Source organism: Lonchura striata, chromosome 3 (assembly GCF_046129695.1).
Source record: "Lonchura striata isolate bLonStr1 chromosome 3, bLonStr1.mat, whole genome shotgun sequence".
Lineage (NCBI taxonomy): Eukaryota > Metazoa > Chordata > Aves > Passeriformes > Estrildidae > Lonchura > Lonchura striata.
In genome coordinates this window covers 9668112-9687549 of record NC_134605.1, presented here as the reverse complement: position 1 = coordinate 9687549, position 19438 = coordinate 9668112, and the positions used below count along the sequence as shown (strand labels likewise).

At 35.4% G+C, this 19438-nt stretch overlaps 1 protein-coding gene across 1 annotated transcript in view; it reads right to left on the bottom strand.

Moving 5' to 3' along the window:
• Positions 1-19438, bottom strand: part of GPATCH2 (G-patch domain containing 2) — a 118574-nt gene that overhangs the window by 95770 nt on the left and 3366 nt on the right. The window contains exons 2-4 of the mRNA XM_021547590.3: positions 13891-14604; positions 8676-8737; positions 715-897 (exon numbers count right to left, since the gene is read on the bottom strand). Coding sequence (XP_021403265.3) covers positions 715-897; positions 8676-8737; positions 13891-14604 — 959 coding nt within the window. The remainder of the gene's footprint in view (positions 1-714; positions 898-8675; positions 8738-13890; positions 14605-19438) is intronic.

Genomic DNA, 19438 nt, shown 5'->3' with positions numbered 1-19438 from the left:
ATTCAATACATTCAGTGTGCAAAGTAGCTTAAAAGTGATTTGACCACTGCTCAAATTTTGTATTTGAATGGGAAAGATCATCCTTGTGGCAGAGGAAGGTACAACAAAATTATCTGGCAGCAAGCTGAGGTCTCACAACTTCAATCTGTGGACAAGAATGGGTTCCTAGCTGTAAGTGCAATCCAACACTGGTAGAGCTTACCATTGGTTACGCTGGATGTACAGTGGTTGCAAGCATTTTAGAAATAAAGAAAAAGGGTCTTTTCTAAATTACAATCTCAACCTGTGCTCTGGAGGAACCCTTTCCTCTTCTGTACAAACAACATGGCCTGACCACAAAGCAAAGCAGATGGTCACATTAGTCTCTCCAGCCTATAAAATTAATGACCTTCTATAGAATTCTAAACTTTACAGCAGAAGCCAGGAGCAAAATGGAACATGAAGTTTCATTTCAAATAATGTTGAAAAATTCTCAATGCAAACATTGAGACAAAAGAGCAGGCCATTAAAATGAGCCATTTTCCATCTAACTCCTCTAATAATTGACTATGAGTTATTTCTCTCCAATGATATCTTAAAAATATAACGGTTCAAAGAAATAAACAAGTAACTCCAAGACCTTTTCCACATTTTACATATTGCATATTATCCACAGATATCCTTCTACTGTTCCCAAGTTATTCTACAGCTTGCATTTGCTTGATTGCTACTTACCTCTCCTCCCTGAGCGGGACATAAGAGGAAAAGTACCAGTTAAGATACTTTCAAAGACTGGGTCAGGCAGTTCTCTCTCCAGTTCTGTGGAGTCTTCTTGTTCCCACCATGGAATGACCCCTGTAATTCCACATGCTCCACCTGATTCGTTTTCATGAAACCAATCACTCTGCTCATCATCACCTGTGTGAGGGCAGGGTCCCCAAACCCCCCAAAAAAGAGGGAGGAGCAGAGAAGATAAAAATCAGATGTTACCATCAATAAATACTCTGACAGGATTATTATTTCTTTTTCTTTATAGCTGTATAACAATTACTCCTATATAGCAGTTTTATTTGGAAAATGTTTCTCAATAGCATGACAAACATTGCCATCAATGAAACATCATAAAATGTAATGTTTTAAAACCAATTTACAATAGTGAAAACAATAATAAACTAGTTAATCCTTTTGGCAATAACTGTGGGGAAATCCATTTAAGTTACTGCACTTTACATATTAACAAAAAAACAAGCCTTAATCTCCTGCAGGGAATTAAAAGGTATAAAACTGAAACTGGTTCTTTGCAGCTGATAATGGTATATAATTAGCTTAATTTCATGATTTGTATGGCTAGTAAAAAGGGAAAACAATCATGAACAGATGTGACTGAATAAAGTTAATCTGATTAAGTTCATTTAGAAATAAGTTTTGAAAAAGTTGATTTTAAATGAAAACTGACAGTATCACATGATTGAGAATTATACTACATTATAACACAAAGTTGGTAATTTTTACTGACAATATTTATCTATGTAGAATTTAAATACCTGGATTTAAATTAAGAAATAAGACAAGACTTAAAATACAAGACTGAAAATCTGATCTTAAAATTAGCTCATAACCACACTGGCAACTAAAACTAAATTTTTATGTTTGTTTTGAAAAATGGTGTTCTTTCATATACACCATCTATTTTCAGAAGAACAGAAAATATCTTCAAAAGTCATGGGATATTTCTTTTCCTCTACCCAAAACCTAGATGAGGTATGTGCTGTACATTTTATTCTACTTCCAAACCATGTTTCATTATTTCTGCACATAAATTGTTTGACATTTCCAATTTTATTTTGAAATAAATTTAAAAAGAAACAAATGTAGACACAGATTTCAAGAATACAAAAGCATTTGTGCAAAATTTCATTGTTACTGAATGAAATGAGTAGGGAAACACAGATTATGAAAACCAAAGCCAAGACTTAGTGAAAAATAAAATCCAACACATTTTCTCCAAATAAACTGTTGCAATGCAAAGAATATTTGAGATCAAGCACAAGTGGAAGTATCTGTAAACATTCAATCAGGACAAGTACTTCTAGAAAATATAGAATAATTAAAGCCCTTCACTGGTCACTTGCAGGTAAAATGGGATCCTTACACATTCAATGATCACTACTACAAGCAAAATTAGCAGAGGCTACAGAACAGGAACTTTTAGGTGGAGGAAGGGGAAAACACAGGTGAGAAGAGATACATAGGTCAAAAAAATATTTAAATTTCTTTGCATTCCTGAAGTATTTCAGCCTGCTCTCCCCTATTTATTCTAATCCTCACCTATAGCTATGACATTTCACAAAGGCATTGACCATTAATTCCATCCTCATTTTGTTACAGCCAAGTGTGGAACTTAATAGGGACACTGGTGGTGGTGGAAGGAGAATGACACCTTTTAATCAGATTGCTCTGTGGTTCAGAGCTAAGGGTAAAATCTTTTGTTATGATTTTTCCAAACCTTTAGGTTTGGAAACACTTTCCAAACTTATGTTTGTTAAACTTCGTCTCTATATTTTGTCATGAGAGCTCCAGACACCTTCACTAACAAGAACTTATCAGGAACTCAAAAGTAGTCTTCTGACACATAATTCATCCATAGAGGTAAGCAAGAATTCTGAAATGGGGGACAGAAGCTGTAAGAGGCAGTACAGTCTTGGAAGAAAGTTACAATTTCAGACTGGGTTGGTGGAATGTGCAATAAAGCAAAGAGCAGCTGTGGAAGGAAACTCAGATCTTTGCTACATATCCAATAGCAGTTCTTGGAAAAAAAGAAATAAATTACTTTTCCTTTTTGTGCAATAGAAATATTAGTATGTCAAGCAATCTTCTGTTAAGGCACCTTAATTTTTATGCAATTATACACTTCCCTAAGCACTTCTGTTGCTTACAGCCAAAGGCAGACATCATATCTAAACCTCTTAGTCTTTTTCCACATGACAGCAGGATCCAGATATACTCGGCTTTTAGCTTCCTTGTCTGTGAAATTAAACAACTCTGAATCCTCTGAATATTTTAAATCATATTATCACCTTGAGGCAAGTATAAGCCTATTACTACTATTCTTATCCAGGTGACAACACTCACAGGTATTTTGCTTACCAGTCACCCCACCTTGAAGGGATGCCACTTTCAGAGCCAGGGAAGACCACTGTATTTTATTCATTCCCTACCTCATACATACAGGCAATAAAACACAGAGGCATCCCCATCAAAAGTTTGGTAACCAAACACTGGGATTTTATCCTACTTTAATTTGCAGCTCTCAAAAGGCAGCACAGTATTCATAGCAAATGTGATCTTAGGAATACTAAAAGCTCAAAGTAACATTTTTGACTTCCAAACATTCACTACACTGTCCTTTCCTCCTAGGATGCTGATTCAGCACAGGAGTACAGCAAATTACGATACTTTTCCAAGGTACAGGAAAGGTAGAAAAAACTCCAAATCTCCAAAAATAGATTCCATGCATCCTCCCAAACACATTTTTAAAATACATTAAACTTGTTTATATGTAAGGTTAGTGCTTCAAAGAACTACTTTAAAGTAATTTACATTCAGTTATAACTGCACTGATCAGTACAATAAAGTCAATTTAAGGCTCAAAAATGTCAACTTCAATCCTAAAATTTCCAGGCCAGTTTCTGGCTTAATACTTTTTTTCTTTTTTTTTGTTATTTTTAGGCCATTCCCTCCCGCCAATTACTGTTTCCCTAAATTTCACTCTATATTATTATGTCTATATATTTATCTAACTACTGCTCCCATGTTAAATTCCTTGCCTTCTTCTTTAAGAAGTTTAGAACATTATTTTTTCTGAGCTTCTGGTGGTTTTTCTATGGACAAAGACAACTTCAGCACCCCCACCAGTCTCATGTTCAGAAAAGCTTCACCTGAATCTTACTTTAGCTAAAGCAGTGGAGTTTTACAACAAACTTTCCACCACACACTAACAGAGAGTTCTACCCCTCTTCCTTTTTTATTACAAAATGGCCAGAGCAGGCTGAACAGCAGCCAGCACACGAGCTTGCCTACAGTAATCACAACACACTTGGAGAGGTTGCTGTGAAAATTTGGCATCAGTGTCCTACAAACACCACGTGATACTGTGCTGCTCCATTATCCACCAATCCACACACAGAGAACAAGAGCACAGGGTCTATGAATATCCCAGATTTTAGTGTCATTTCCAGGAGCAGTATACCTCTTTCTAGGTAGAAAAAAAAAAACAAACCACTGTTAAAAGCTGTAAGAATCATATGCAGATAGCAGGATATTCACTGTAACACATCCCAGAAGTTTCAGGAAAGCAGAAGCTGAAGTTACCCATTCACAGAAGAACACTGAATCTTGCTCTTTGTGCTTTACAGAGCTACTTTGACAAAAGATATATTTGTATATAAAAGACATAAGATATAAATATTTAGGATTTCAACTACTCAGGTCATATGCAAAAACTTCATGTTATTTCTTTTTCATTTGCAAAGATTATAAACTTATTTGCCACAACAGTTCAAACCTGGTGTGATTTCACTTTGCATTGCACACTCCATTTCTTTTCTATATGGAGAAACACATCCTGTCACCTGCAGCCTACTAACATGCTGTACAAGGTCCAAATTAGTTCCTCACTAGAATTCTTCTACTGAATCAGTACTGGGTCATCTTCATAAAGGACACAGTAATGAATATATGTTTAATGGTAAAATAATGAACAGCTATCTTTAAACACTTGGCCACATCTACAGCGGAACTCTGACATTCTCTGACCTTCTCCGATTTTAACTGTTTAACACTTTATTAACATAATATTCCTTCCTACTTGCTTAGATCTTAAAGGACATTTCAAGTGCTGCATGCCATGACTTAAGAAGTCTTAAGTCAATTTTGAATTTCCCCAAGTGTACAAGTATGGATGAACCAGGAACACATAGCATGTTTTCTTTGCTATACCCAAGCTATAAAGCTCATTAAAGACTATCCTTGCAATTTAACTATTCCTGCAAAAACAAGGTATCATCTACTAGTGTCTGAATAGCAATACTTCTGTTAACATTGTGTTGAAAGCTTAACTTGTGAAGTGCCTTTGACCTGTGAAGTGCCTTGAAGCTGCAGGAGATCCAACTAGTTAGGCCTATCATCAATTTATTTTATGCTGTAATGTAAAACTAGACATTTTGTTCAAAATTCTTGTAAAATTTTCCTACACCAGGCATAACACTGCTTATCATTAAAGTTTCTAATAATTGCAAAACAGCCAAGAAAATACAATCTGGAACAAAAGGAAAAAAGAGGAAGAAAAAGAGAAGTCATGAGGATTTCTCATACATAAACTTCAGCTGCTATTCAGGTGTCTCTCAATTTGTTGTCAGACTCTTCTACCTCCATACTTAAAAGCTCAATAGAATCACAGTATTTTGGTTTTTTTTCCTATTAAACCTTATCCCTAAAATGTCCAATTCGAAAACCTCTGAAGAAAATACAACCCATAAAAGGTCACTTGAGGTCTGTTAATAGTTCAGCAGCTACCTTCTTCCCTCCTATCACCATCACTAAACATTTTCCATTATCTTTAAGCTTTTGCTGACTAGCTCTTCAGGGTGTGCAACATTTCACAGAATAAAAAAAATTGCCACATTGGGACTGCCAAAATTGAGCATCAATTACTTCTGCCAGAAGGAATTACCACAGTGGGACAGAGCACAGCAAGAGAGCTGCTTGTGCCCTCTCACATGACCTAATGTAAACACTTGGATAACTTGGAAAAAAGAGGGCAAGCAAGGCTGGGCTCAGATGGGGACTTCATTGGGAATCAAACAAATCAAACAAAGCCAGAAGACTGGAGCAGAGAAAGGAAAAGAGTACAGAAGTTTTAAAAAAGAGTACAGAAGATTTTCAAGTCTCAACAATTTTCTCTTATCCTAGCAACTGATGAGAATTAAAATGTATTTAGAATGATCCAAATTAAAGCTACATCTTTCTTTTTCTTTAATCAAATTATGAAATTGAAATTCTTCTGAGATTCTGTTGACAGAAGATTAGGTACTGTAACAAAATTTATTTCCATATCCTTTCTGAAAATTTTTGGAAAATATTACAGGTCACAAGATTAGGCATTCCAAAGTTCACAGCTAAATACTCAACTATTTATTTAACTGGTAAAATGCTCCAAGAAATTGCTGCTTTAGTAACTTTCCTGTCTAGAATGCATGCCCCAAAGGATGAATTTGGGAATTAATTGAAGTTTTATAAATACTATTTGTCTGCAATAAATGAGATGTGGTTCTTGATCTCAGAAACAAAACAAACAAATATTGCCCAGAAGAAAAGGAATCTCTTGTCCTTTACTACCCAAACTTCTAAGTGATGGCAGGCACATCATTTAAACCAAGTATTTCACCAGGCAACATTAATCAATCTCTGGTTCTCCACTTGACTTAGCAGAAACCTGAAGTCAGAAGTGCAGAAAATTTGAACTACAAATTAGGTCAAGATGCTGACGCATCTAGATACAGATATATATAGATGTTAAAGATTAGATATAGATGATATAGATATAATTGCTATAGACGCAGATATAGATACAGACATAGATACAGATAGATATCCTGGAGGAGGGACACTGGTAAAACAGGAATTAAGACTCTAGCTTTAAAACTACAAAATAAAACCAGCAATTCCTTCCCTTAATACATTTTCATCAAAGGAAAAGTTTTGTTTATCACACCTAGGCCTTTCCTTTGCTTCTGTCAGATTGACCTTCTCCTTCCTTCATTCTTGTCAATTTTGTATGTGTCTCAGTTCAGCTACAAATTAGCTTACAAAGATAAAATAACCTCACCTTACTTAAGGATAGTACAAATTACTAGTATTTACTATTGGGGGGAATAAGCATTATTAGAAAATCAACAATTTTGGTTTTAAGGTAGGATGTCTGATAGTACTTTCCTAGAGAGAAAAGTCTCACAAAACCAAAACTATCATTTAGCAGATTTAAAAGCATCTGAGTTCCAGTGTAAAGCTAACAGTCTTCTGATCATACCCCAAAAATTATTAGTCCAAAGCAGAGATAGAAAAAAATGTTTTCTTATGACAATATCCTTTTCAGGTTTAATTATTGGGTTTTTTTTTAATTTATGTTTCAGAATACATTTTCAGGTCTAATGCTTTCTGCTTGAAAATTGAAAACTGAAACAAAATTCAAATATTAGACAAAACTAAGAACTACAACTTCAAAGAACCAACACTAAAACAGGTAACACCACACCACTGAAAAAAACACAGTTGGTCACTAATCCCTCCTGTTTTCTCTTCTCACTAGATATATAAGAAAACCAGAAAGCAATATGTTTTCAGTCATATTAAAAAAATTAAATAATACAGTTCAGAATTTAAGGGTAAAAATAGAAAGAAACATATCAGAAGGGTACTGGAAAAACATATGCAATTAGGAAGTGTGATAGGTCATCTTACAAATGCTTTAAAAATTCCAAGTCAGAAGAGAAATTCAAGTACAGTAGTAAAAGCAAATCTGTTTGACTCATATTTAAAGACTTAAAGCATTGTAGCACTGAATATAAATCAAGCTAAACCAATCTAAATTTTCAAAGAGAATCTAAACTCTTAAAAAACCATGAGTTAGCACAACTGAAAGATACTCAGGCTGGGAGGTACAGTTTGTGTAGCACACGTTACCATTGAACAAGGAAGGTAACGCTTCTGTTATAGGTAGGAAAAATCCTCTCCCTACTGAAGATAACCTCAACCCCCAGGAAAGCAGATAGAATTAGAAATTAAAAAGAAGAAAAAAAAACCCCAATCATTCCTTTAACCTAGTTTTGTGAAATGGGTCAGGATTTGATTTCTTGCACACACTCAAGCAGTCTTTGGCAAACTGTGTAGAAAATACCCTCTGTTACCACTACTTAAAATTTCCAACAGAAAAGCAAGTCTTAAATACTTGAGAGACTATTTTTTGTCTCATTTTTGTATCCTGTCCAAGATAGCAAGTTCCTACTCCATCATAGCATAATATAGGTAAATGTGTTGCAATAAAGACTAAAGCTGATAAAATTACCAACCTTTTACTTCCATTCTCAATAGTTTTATCACAGAAAAGCACGAGAGAACACTATGCGTACTAAAAGAAAAGTTTCAATCTTCACTGCATTTCAGATTAAAGAAATTTTTTTTCAGCAGGAGATGTTAAACAGGTTGAATCTCAGTCTTAGACTGCAGAAAAAGTAGTTTGTTTGAAATTACTTTGAAATTACTTTTCACACCAACTAGTGAATGAAAAAGAACTACAAAAAAACCCTATCAGTTTGGAGAAAAAGAAAAAAAAAAGCCATCTCAAGAATAGCATGAGAAGCAGTACTACAATCAGTCCTGTCAGAAAATTGGAGGAACTAAGCAATTAATATAGATGATTTTTAGATGCTCAGGTTTTAAGTAACTATCATTTTACAGAGGCTGTTTCTCAACATAGCTTTTGACTAAGTCATGTATCCAATACATCCTCTGATAACATAAAAAAAAAAAAAAAGCCAAAACTGAAATACAATAATTAACCTATGAAATAACTTGTAACGCTTACAGAATTTCAACTGATGTGGTTTGAGGGGTGTAGAAGGGAAAGATTGTTTCAATACCTTGTCTTCCCTCATCATTGGTAAACAAACCAGCATCACTGCTGCTCAGACTGCTGGATTCACTGTAATAAGAGAAAGAGAGAAACAGATCAAAAGAACAATTGATCTTTCAATCGTAAAATTTTAAGGAGACAAGGTTGTGCTCAGATTGAACTTAAGCCCAACAGAGATCGGAGAGAAAATAGAATGATTTTTTTTAATCAAACTGCAAATATCCCAGTTCCATTAACTACAAAGCATATTATTTTTGGCACATAAAACCATAGGAATCTAATGGTACCCTGACAGTAAGCCAGATGTGACTGCAACGAGGTGCTGACACAATTGATGCATTTTATTATCTGCTTCCATCAAATGCTCACTGCTCCCTTCTTATACTGTGCAATTCAGCTTGATCCTGGAACACCACTGCTCAATAAAATAGGAAAAGTCTCAATCAAAAGCAGCCTAAGCCTTCCTACAGCACATGAAATATAAGAGTCTGAAAATCGAATTACCTTTCTGAACATAATTTGCAAATATTCTGGAAAAGATACTCCTTAAGGTTTCATGACATACTACTTAGGGAGAACAGAAAAAGTTTATAACAAAGGTAGCAAATTAAATCAAAATAAAGGTCACCCTGAAGAAAATAAGTATGATTCATGAGCATAACATCAACAACAACAAAAAAATACAAGGTACAGTTTACTTTTTTATGACTTCCAGCATGGCCTTAGAATGTGTGCATACAACATGCACACACATCTCTAAATTCAAAGACACGAGTAGGTATTTAGTTCTATGCTGTGTGCACATTGTTACACACAATAATCCACGTGTCTCTAAATAGTAAATCAGACTGGTCTTTTAATAACACAGATAGCACTTCATTAAGTTTTACATGAAAGGCCCTCTCTGTAAACCTTTTACTTCACTTTTTATCAAGAGAGTAGCTATGTTAAGGAGGTAATATTCTCACAAAATTTTTTATCACCTTTTACTTACTTAGAGATGTAAGACTATTTGCAAAAAAACCCCAAACACTTCAGCACACAAATTCAAGTACATTTTATAAATACCATGCTACTCTTGATGTGCCCATACACACCACTCACAAGAATTTTATGTCTGTTTACCTTTGTATACTCATTCATATTACAATTTGCATGCTGTCCTATACTTGAAATCAACTGTTTCCAATTATTTTTTTCTATCACCTAACTACACTTGAGGAAATTATTTCCTTTTAAATTCCAATTTCTCACAAAAGCAAGTCTTAGGTTATTAAAATATATGAATATATTAATTATTCATATGAATATATGAACTATATAAAATTAATCTAATTCATATTTTATTATAAGAATATACATGTTATTTAGTATCTTCCTTTGGGAGGCACTTGAAACGCAATATGGTAGCAGGTGACACAAAGCAGTGATTGGGGATTGGGTTTTTAAATCATATATATACATATACACATACATATATATATATACACATAGCTCTGTGTTTGAAGATTAAGTTGCCTCAATCTTTGCTGTATCTCAGGCTTATCCAAATTCTTGATGCATAAGCAACATTTACACTATATCTTATATATAATATAATATACGTAATAGAATCAGAACAGACTTAAGCACTTGCACAATTGTTCTAAGCAGAAGTAAGGTGTTGTACATGCAATGAGAATGGAAGCATCTTTTGTGAGGGGCACCAAGATTTGAACTTTCTAATATTGAAAGTCCTAATAATTCCCTTTTAGCAAGCATCCGATCCTCACTTTCATTAAAACACAGATGGTTTTACTGTCAGTAGATTTCATTGTGCAAAATTCCACATCATCCATTTCAAAGGTAACATCATCCCTTCTTCATAGATTCTGCTTGTGGATTTATTGTTTAATTGCATGTTTTAAAATAAAGTCAAAAAACCTGATATTTCAACCACTTTCCCAACCAAACTCTCCATTTTTGAGAACAAAAAAAAAAAAGGATAAGATTCCCTTTTTTAAATAAGATATTTCAATTGTGAAATAATTCTCACTGAATGACTAGTCAGGACATTAAAACATAACCACTTGAAATTTCTGAAAAAATCGTAAAAAAATTTAAGAATTCAAACTAACACTGGCATATCCATGGCAGCCACAGCATTCAGTCTCCTCAGGCCACTGTCACATTGGGCAGGGATTACAGCTGAGATAATTGCTACATAGCAGTCATTTCCCTGAATAAATTCAAAACCTCTGGAATTAATACATTTAATAGCTAAGTACCTGAAAGCTGCTATAATGGAACATATTTCTAGTTTTAATATAATTTTGCAGCATATACTGCTAATTCCTTTGCTTTGCAATGAAAATTCCACTCTCAGTAAGACTTTCATGAAAAAGGAAAAACCTGCAGACTCCTTCCTTTTAGTCCTCTGAAATAGTGTGTGCAATTAAAAATTTGGAAGGAACAGCTAAGCTATCCAAAAGCTTTCACATTTCTACACGTCTGGAAACAAAGAAGAAATACATGTCATTTGCAGTTCCTATGACTAATGAGCTGTCTGGTGCCTTGGTTTTATATGAGACACGGGAGCTTTGTGCTGTCCCCAGGACTGACCAGCTCCTGTTTTCCCCCTGGCCGCAGTGGGTGGTGCCTCCCAACTTCTGCTTCTCTTCCAAAACAGTCAATTAAGATTTCACCTCTCTTTAGCCACTTCAAACACAAACAAGTGGCAAAGCTTGTGGGAATTAAATAGCACCCAGAACATCACACACTACTGGATTTGGCCGAAAGTTTGAGGATAAGGATGGATAAGCTCTGATCTCAAAAATCTCATTTCCAGTGCTTAAAACAATCATCCCAGGAATTTACCTTTGGGATCATTTAGGTCCTGACATTTCAAGAGTTTGAAGACTCCTCCTTCAACTTCTGAATCATGCACTTAAAATCTGGTTATTGCTGTCTGGTGTTTGAACACTCACATACAGAGATAAAAGATTGCCAAAGAAGCGTCACTTAACATTTTTAATGCGCATTTCCAAAACACATTATTTTCAACTAATGTCATGTATACACTGAAAACTTCTGACTGGTTTTAGAACCGAGAAACTGAACTCCCTTAAAAATTATCATCTTTGTTTTGTTTTAAAAAAACAAACTTCTAAAAAATTGGTCCTTTAAGAATTGCTGAACTATTGCTCTGAATACTACTGCACACATTATTGCATACAAAAGCAACTTTGTAAACTTTTAATTCTTCCTGTTCCAGCAAGTGTTACTGAAGTGCAAGAGTTATCCAAGATGCTTTTTTTGCACTTTGTATCTTCTACAATTCCATCTTCCCTTTTAAAATCAAAGCTTTCACTTTGAGAACATACTCTCCTGTTTGCTGGTTATTTCAAATTCTTCTAGCTAAACCATCTCTAATAAAGGCAATAATATATAAAATTTTCCAATACCGTATCACCTGAGAGCCTTAGATACAGCAGATTTCTAACCACATTATGAAATTCAAGTTTTGTAATTCAGTGATTTCAAAACTTTCTGGTACAGCTGACCGTTGAAAGAAATTCAGCAGAATGACAGACCATCACTCAAATGTGTGCATGAGCAGAAAACCCGATGAACATGAGAATGGTTTTAAAGACTATTTACAAGCATTTGGATTATGACTTGAGCAAAAGCAGCATTTGGGGTAACAAAACATCAAGCATTTTGAAGAGGAAGATCAACTTTTAAAACAATAACGTTTGTTTTAAGAAAGAAGATTCAGACTGACCTGATTAACTCAGTTCTGGGACTCTACAAGAGAATATCCTTACTGATCACTCTTCTCTCCACCCAAAAATTAGCTATAGAACTTTTGAGTTGAAGAACCGTTACCCTTGTAGCATAACAGAAAGTCTTTTGCAAATAAAAAAATGTAACAAGACTGTGGAGATATGAAAAACTATACACTGGCTCCTAGTGTGAGGGAAATTTTTAAACATCTGTCCCAGACTTGGAAGACCAGACTCCTAGTATTGTCAAAGAAAAGACAAGTTTTCTAAAGGCTTCCTGACAGCACAGGAAGCTTGCAAGTCAAAGGGAGATGTCTACACTGGCTGCCCTGAAGGATGAGTTCTGCTCTAGTAATTAACACAAAAGGAAAAATGTTTAAGGGTTGGGATTTATTCAGCTCTTCCAGCTGCTTCTTGTTCACAAGTGAGGGAAAGGGCTAGTACACAACAAAAAGACTTAGGACTTTTCTGACCATAACTGGAGTTAGTCACTTACCAACGCTGCTGCTATTACAGTAACCAATCTGACTGTTCTGGTCAAAACCCCTCTCTGGATATCTATTCTACCTGTCCAGTAAGGAAAAGCCTTAACACTTGATAGGTAAAATACCTACAAAAAAAACCCAGGGACACCAGTGCCATAAAGCAACTGATTACAATTATATCTTTCAAGATATGTCTGTCTTGCTGACACTTCTGCAATTCAGAACCTGGCATGTGGAACAAACAAAACCAGGCTTACCAGGCCCTACAGTTAGCATCCCCTGTGTACAGTGCAAAAATGACTTATACCTTACTGTGTTGTCAAAATAGTACTTTGGAAACAATTACCACTGTAGTATGACTGCTGTCTGGAATGGATGGATGAGGTGTACTGCCAAAGGGTCATCATTCCTCCATTTTTCTAATGGTAAGCTCAGGTGTTTCTGAACTGTAAATTGGTTTTTGCATTTCGTAAATGATGTATATCCTTGGCAACCTGCAGACTTTTTATGCCCATGACACACCAGAACATACTGTCTAAATGGTGACTCTAAACACTGACAACCCTTCTGACAAATAGAGATAACAATGTCTAGAAACTGGAAAAACACAAAATTCTTATCTGACAACTGTTACCAGTTGAAATATCCAGAAAAACCTCTGTTATTTGTATGTGTACTTTGTCATTCTTAATCTTGAAACAATTAGAACATATTATTTCACAAAACTGTTTTCTTGGTTATTCCTCTGCTAAATGACTCTATTTTATGCTGAATTCCTTATCCTGAACAACTAATACGTAAAAAATAGTAGATATAAAAAAACTAAGAGTAATTTGTTAAAACAGATACCATTGATGCTAGAATTTAAACTCTGTAATCAACAAAAAGTCTAAAGATTCTCAATACAAGCAATAGTAATAAATGCAAATAAATATTATCCAAAGTTTGTCCAAAAAGAAAAAGAAAGAATAACCTGTCACTCATGTTCTCATCTGAGCCTTTTTGCTCCTCATATTCCATTTTGTCCTTATTTGCTTGATTCACTTCTTCATTTTCTATAACTACTCCTTCATCCAAGATTTCTGGACCTTGTCGAGCTGAAGATACTTTTCTTTTTTTCACTTTGCTCTTGGAAACCTCTTGGTGCTGGTATGATTTATTGTTATTGTCCATTTCTTGATCTCTGCTGTTATCCTGCTGCTGAGTTATTGTCAGTGCATTAGAGACTTCTGATGGCAGATCTATTGCCATGCGTTTTACCTTTCTCCTCCTGCGCAAAGTTCTGTTTCCCAAACTGTCCACAGCCAAATCTGGTTCGTGCCACAGAGGCCTTTTGCCTCTAATGTTATTTAAGTTTGAGGAAGGCCTACGTTTAGCAACCAACAGCTGGTCATCAGAATCACTGTGGTCTTTCTTGGTAGCATGACTCTCCCTGTAGTCTTTGTTTGATTCCTCTAAACTGGAATCAGAGCCTTCACTTAGGCAGTGACCAGTCTCCCAGGGGTGATGGGTGGTAAATGAACGTCTTTTCCGTCCCCTCCTTTTCCTTGCCTGTCTCTTTAGAAGACAAGACACGCTTCGAGAATGATCTCCAGTATCAGCAAAACCTCCTCTGGCTTGCTCTGAACTTTCTTCCAGTGCGGAGACCAGATCATGAACCAGCTCCTCCATAGTCCTACTGAAATGCCTACAGATTTCAAACGGGAAAAAAACACACAAGAAAACAACAAATTAATTAAAAGTGCTAAGCATAAACTACAACAATTTCATTTGGCAAAATTATTTTAGTCACTTCAGGGAAGGTAGAATAATCTTTATAGGATGGCCATTGACTCATTCTGCCAAGAGACAAAACCTTGTCATCCAGTCCTACAGAATTTGCAGCACATCAGCATAAGCTCCTTTTAAAAGGTATCTTCCCAAATTTCTGTCTTGGAAAGAAGAGGCAGCCAGGGGGTCCCCCCATGTGTTTCTGGCCTCGCTGTTGTTGTTTGGTTTTAATTAATCTTATCACACTTATATGACTGTCAGGAATTCCACATGGCAAGAGCATCAACAGAGATTCACTCTAACTGCAGGTAAGGAGTACATTTTAAATTTAAGAATGGGAAATGGAGTGCATAATATTCTCCTTGATGTACATTAATGAGTTCTTGTTTACAACTTTCATTATGATAAAATATTTTAAATAATGTTTATCTCTTAATGCTGCCTAAATGCCAAAATGAAGTTAAGACAGCAATTCTTGGATAATGTGACCTTTTTACCACTAGCAAATAATTTTGTCCTTCCAAATGGCTGATATCTGATAGATTTTTAAAAAATAGCAATTCAGTGAAGTTATATTAGGTTGAGAGAAAACGCAACTAGAGATAATTCTAGAGTATTAAAATGTAAAATTTCCTACCACATGTAGGCACTTGCATCCATAGAATCCCATGCTTATATAAGGAAAAAATTCTTAAACACAGTGTCAAATTAAGGCCTTACCCTTTAAAATGTTTTGCTTCTTCCTCTCCAAATTTCACTAGCATTTAGCATGTCTTTAACTCAGTATGCTTTTGTAAGTTCACCCATGCATTTCATGAATGTAATTACAAAAACATTAAATGATTGCTGCTGAACTCTAATCCTTCTCTGAAGGCTGTGAACCTTCTCCATATACACAGCAATCAGACTCTCATATCAAAACATCAGAAGACCCCTTTCCTTGAGGTAAAGCAAAGAATAATTTTCATGCTTGCTACTACATTGCACGAACTGATACAATGGAAGGCATTGTACATTCAGTAAATTATACAGAGGACATTTAAAAGCAAGATTCTTCACTTTGTTTTACAATATAAATGGCTGGAGGAAACTATATTAAGTTTTCTACACATACTCAATGGTGCTGTAGATGTGGAGAAAACCTAGACAGACCACAGACAGCTTCCCTCTCCCACTTAGCACATACTCTAAAATCAAAGGTACTAATCTAATGGCGATGGCTAAATGGGCAGCCTTAAATATTACTGTAGGAAATGAAGAACATGTTTAAGAAGAAATCCAGAAATGCTCATGAAATATCTTACTTCAATCAGCTATATATTCTCCTTTTAAACCATTTTCAGAAATACTTTAAACATTTCAATTGCAGGAACAATAAAAGCACAGGAAGTGGCAGAATACAAGTTTACTTTGAATTCTTGAAACTGCTGTGTCACCTGTATTATTTCCCATACCTCTTTTCCTGTCCTGACGTAGCCCCTAGTCATATTATTCCCTTTTAATGTTTTCTTTGGCTCTTAGTACAGCAGAATTATATTGTCTTGTAAATAGTGAGACAGCTCTTGAAAAAGTGCGACACTTTCTCCTTAATCCACTTGGCTCCCAAGATGCTTAAACAGATGCATTAGCTCATGATTCTCCATGGCTGTAGCTGCAGTGAGAGGGCACTCACCCCTTCAGGCTTCCTGTTAAACCTCCATGAGGACAGGCATCCCCAGAGGTGCACGTATCAGAAATGAGATGCCCTAGAGATGTAAGGGGCTTTTCCGCACTTATTTTACAGAAGCCATAATAACAGACAAACTGCAGCACATTTGGGTTAATTTGAGACACCAATTTCCTCAAACACCTATCTGGTCACACACTTTTGCATCTATGGCAAACTGAGAGAAGTAGAGGTGCACCAAAACATTAACTTGTAGGCTTAAACCCAGATTTAGCTCCCCAAATGAACAGATTTCTGCTAACCTGCCAGAATATTAACTAGCTCATATAAATCTCTTGCAGCCCATTCTCTTAGTCATCCTGCAGCACAAAGCAAAAGGGAAAGAGAAGACAGGGACACTAATGCCTTGCACCATAATTTATTATTAATTCCTTCAATTCAGTATCCCTAATCTGTATGGATAACTATGTCACTAAAATCAATGTATCTCCTAGAGTGGACATACCAATTTACCCCTATAATGGCATGAGTACAGTGGTAAAATTGCCTTAATTCCAAAATACTTCAAGATCAAACACAATATATCCAGCTCTGAGTTTTATACCTGAATGAAACTTGCCCTGAATTCCTCCCAAAATACTGCAGTAGAGATGGTACCAGATCAAAAGATGACACTCAAGAAAAGTGAACATCCTCAAGTGTTTTGAAGCAAAGGGATAACAAGATTCTTGAATGACTGAGCAGTAAAGGGACTTAACTTCCATCAGACTATGACTTTGAATATCATGCACTTCTGCAATTAATCTTTTTTTACTGAATATCAAGTGTCTTCATTGAAACTCCTGAATTAAAATTTGTACAGGGCAGTGACCTCATTTGCCCTAAAAACTGTAGCCATGGTCTAATGTATAATACAACAGTATCATAACTGCATCACTTCCTATGCCAATCAGACAAATTAATATTTTAATTATTTCAACATGCTTCCTTAGGATGATTACAAAAATGACTTGATCAATCTGGGACAGTGCAAACTCTTTTGCAATAGATTGAGAATGCAAACACAAACCACTTCAGCAAAGCTATTCACTTTGCACTTTCAACGTGCCAGTGGTCCATATTAAAACTCCTTCTCCTGAAAACCCAAAAAATCTCTTGTGCTTAATTTTATTTGTGCTCTCATTTCTCCTATAATTGAAGAAAAAAAAAAAAAAACACAAAGGCAGTAGCAGCCAGATAGATTTCAGATTAACTGTTCTATCCCCAAAAATTCAAGAGCACATTTCTATTATAGCATTAATTATCAGACAAACTCAGTTTTGAAACTTTTTCTATTGTTCACAACCAGCTGTTAAGCCTATGAAGTGATTTTAATCATTGCTGCAGATGGTACTGTAACAAAAATATTTGTATTTGAAACAAGTTGAAAAATAACTACAAGAAGTATTGAGGACATTACTAGTGAGTATCAGCAGTGTTCAGTAAGATAAGAAATTTCAAAGGTTGTAACAATGAATGTAGAACAACATATTGAGGTACATAAAATATTAAGATGAGCCACAGTTTAGCACGACTCACATAAGGCTATAAAAATGCTGTTACAGCAACAGCCCACAGCTAGCAATAAACTGTAATGTCCTCACTAGGAGAGGATTCTGCTTTACTACCAGAAAATCTAGTTTGTCTACACTGCCCTTTACATTTATCTGAAGCAATTTTAATGTAGTTCACCAAAGACTGACCCATTTCCTCTATAACTCTTACCAGAACATGCCATATACATCCTGTTTGCAGGAAACAGCATAACTGCTTTCACCTCCTCCAAAACAGATCACACAGCTTCTGTTCAATATTAATATTAAAATTGAAAACCCTAATGGAAATAATGGGCACTCGCTTTTTCAGTAAAAATTAAGTATCATCTGTGTCCACCTCACACCTAAAGCACATAACAATGTAGAGCTCTGACTGCTTACAAAATATTTAACGAACACACACTGATGGAAAAGTTAATCTAGTTGCACAACTCTTAAGAGGCATTATATCTTGCCAAACCAACAGCTGCATTTACATTTACTTTCTAGTTCTATACCTTTTCTGGTTTAACAGGAATGGGGCTTCTTGCAGCTAAATTCATGCTGCATCTGTGCTTCATCAATTCCAAAAAGAACCATGAGTTTTGCTTCCTTCACAAACTACCTTGATGACCAGCAAAAAGCACAAGAAAAATCAAATAGTTCCTTCCACAACAGGATTACAAAATCTGACTTCCAATAATTTTTTCCCATATGAATTCTTTGATGTCTCAGCTGTACCCACGGAATACCTTTATCTTCAGATAGGCACTAATTTGAATCCCATTTCTCCACCTAAGAAGTTAATTTCACAAAGTCTTAAAAGCACTCATTTTGAAAGCTCTGCTTTATTAATGAGTGTGACTGAAATTTGGATTGAAGAGGTGCAAGTATTTGGAAGAGCGCAGCACATGATAAATCTCACTACCTTTCTTGAAAAATTTACAGATTCAAAAAAGAGAACTATCATGGTTCTTGGGATACACAAAGGAGGAAGCAAAACAAAGTGACACAATTAAGTAAAAATTATTAAAAAGCTGGCAAGAGACTATGGCAGATTAAGAAATCACTCATAAACCTCTGTTACACAGAAGCTTATGTTTTCCTTCTTCCCAGGTAACAAGATGATGAAATGCCCTCAAGCTGCATATGAGGAGATTTAGAAAAAATTTATATTAGGAAAAATTTCTTCATTAGGAAGAAAAAAATTAGGAAAGAATGGTCAAGTATTGAAACAAATCACCCAGAGAAATGGTGGAAGTACTGGTGAAAGTGTTCAAAAAAAGTGTGGATGTGGCACCTGGGGACATGGTTTAGTGATGAACGTGACAGTATTGGGGTAACAGACTCTGCTTTAGAGGTATTTCCACACTTAATGATCCTGTGAGCAGAAATTGAAGCTGTGCCTAGACTGTTTAAACTCCCTGTCATTAAAAAGTCATCACTAAGAGGTGGACAAAGCATCAAGTTCCACATCCACACCTAGTTATGTCCTTTGGCACTATCTGCTG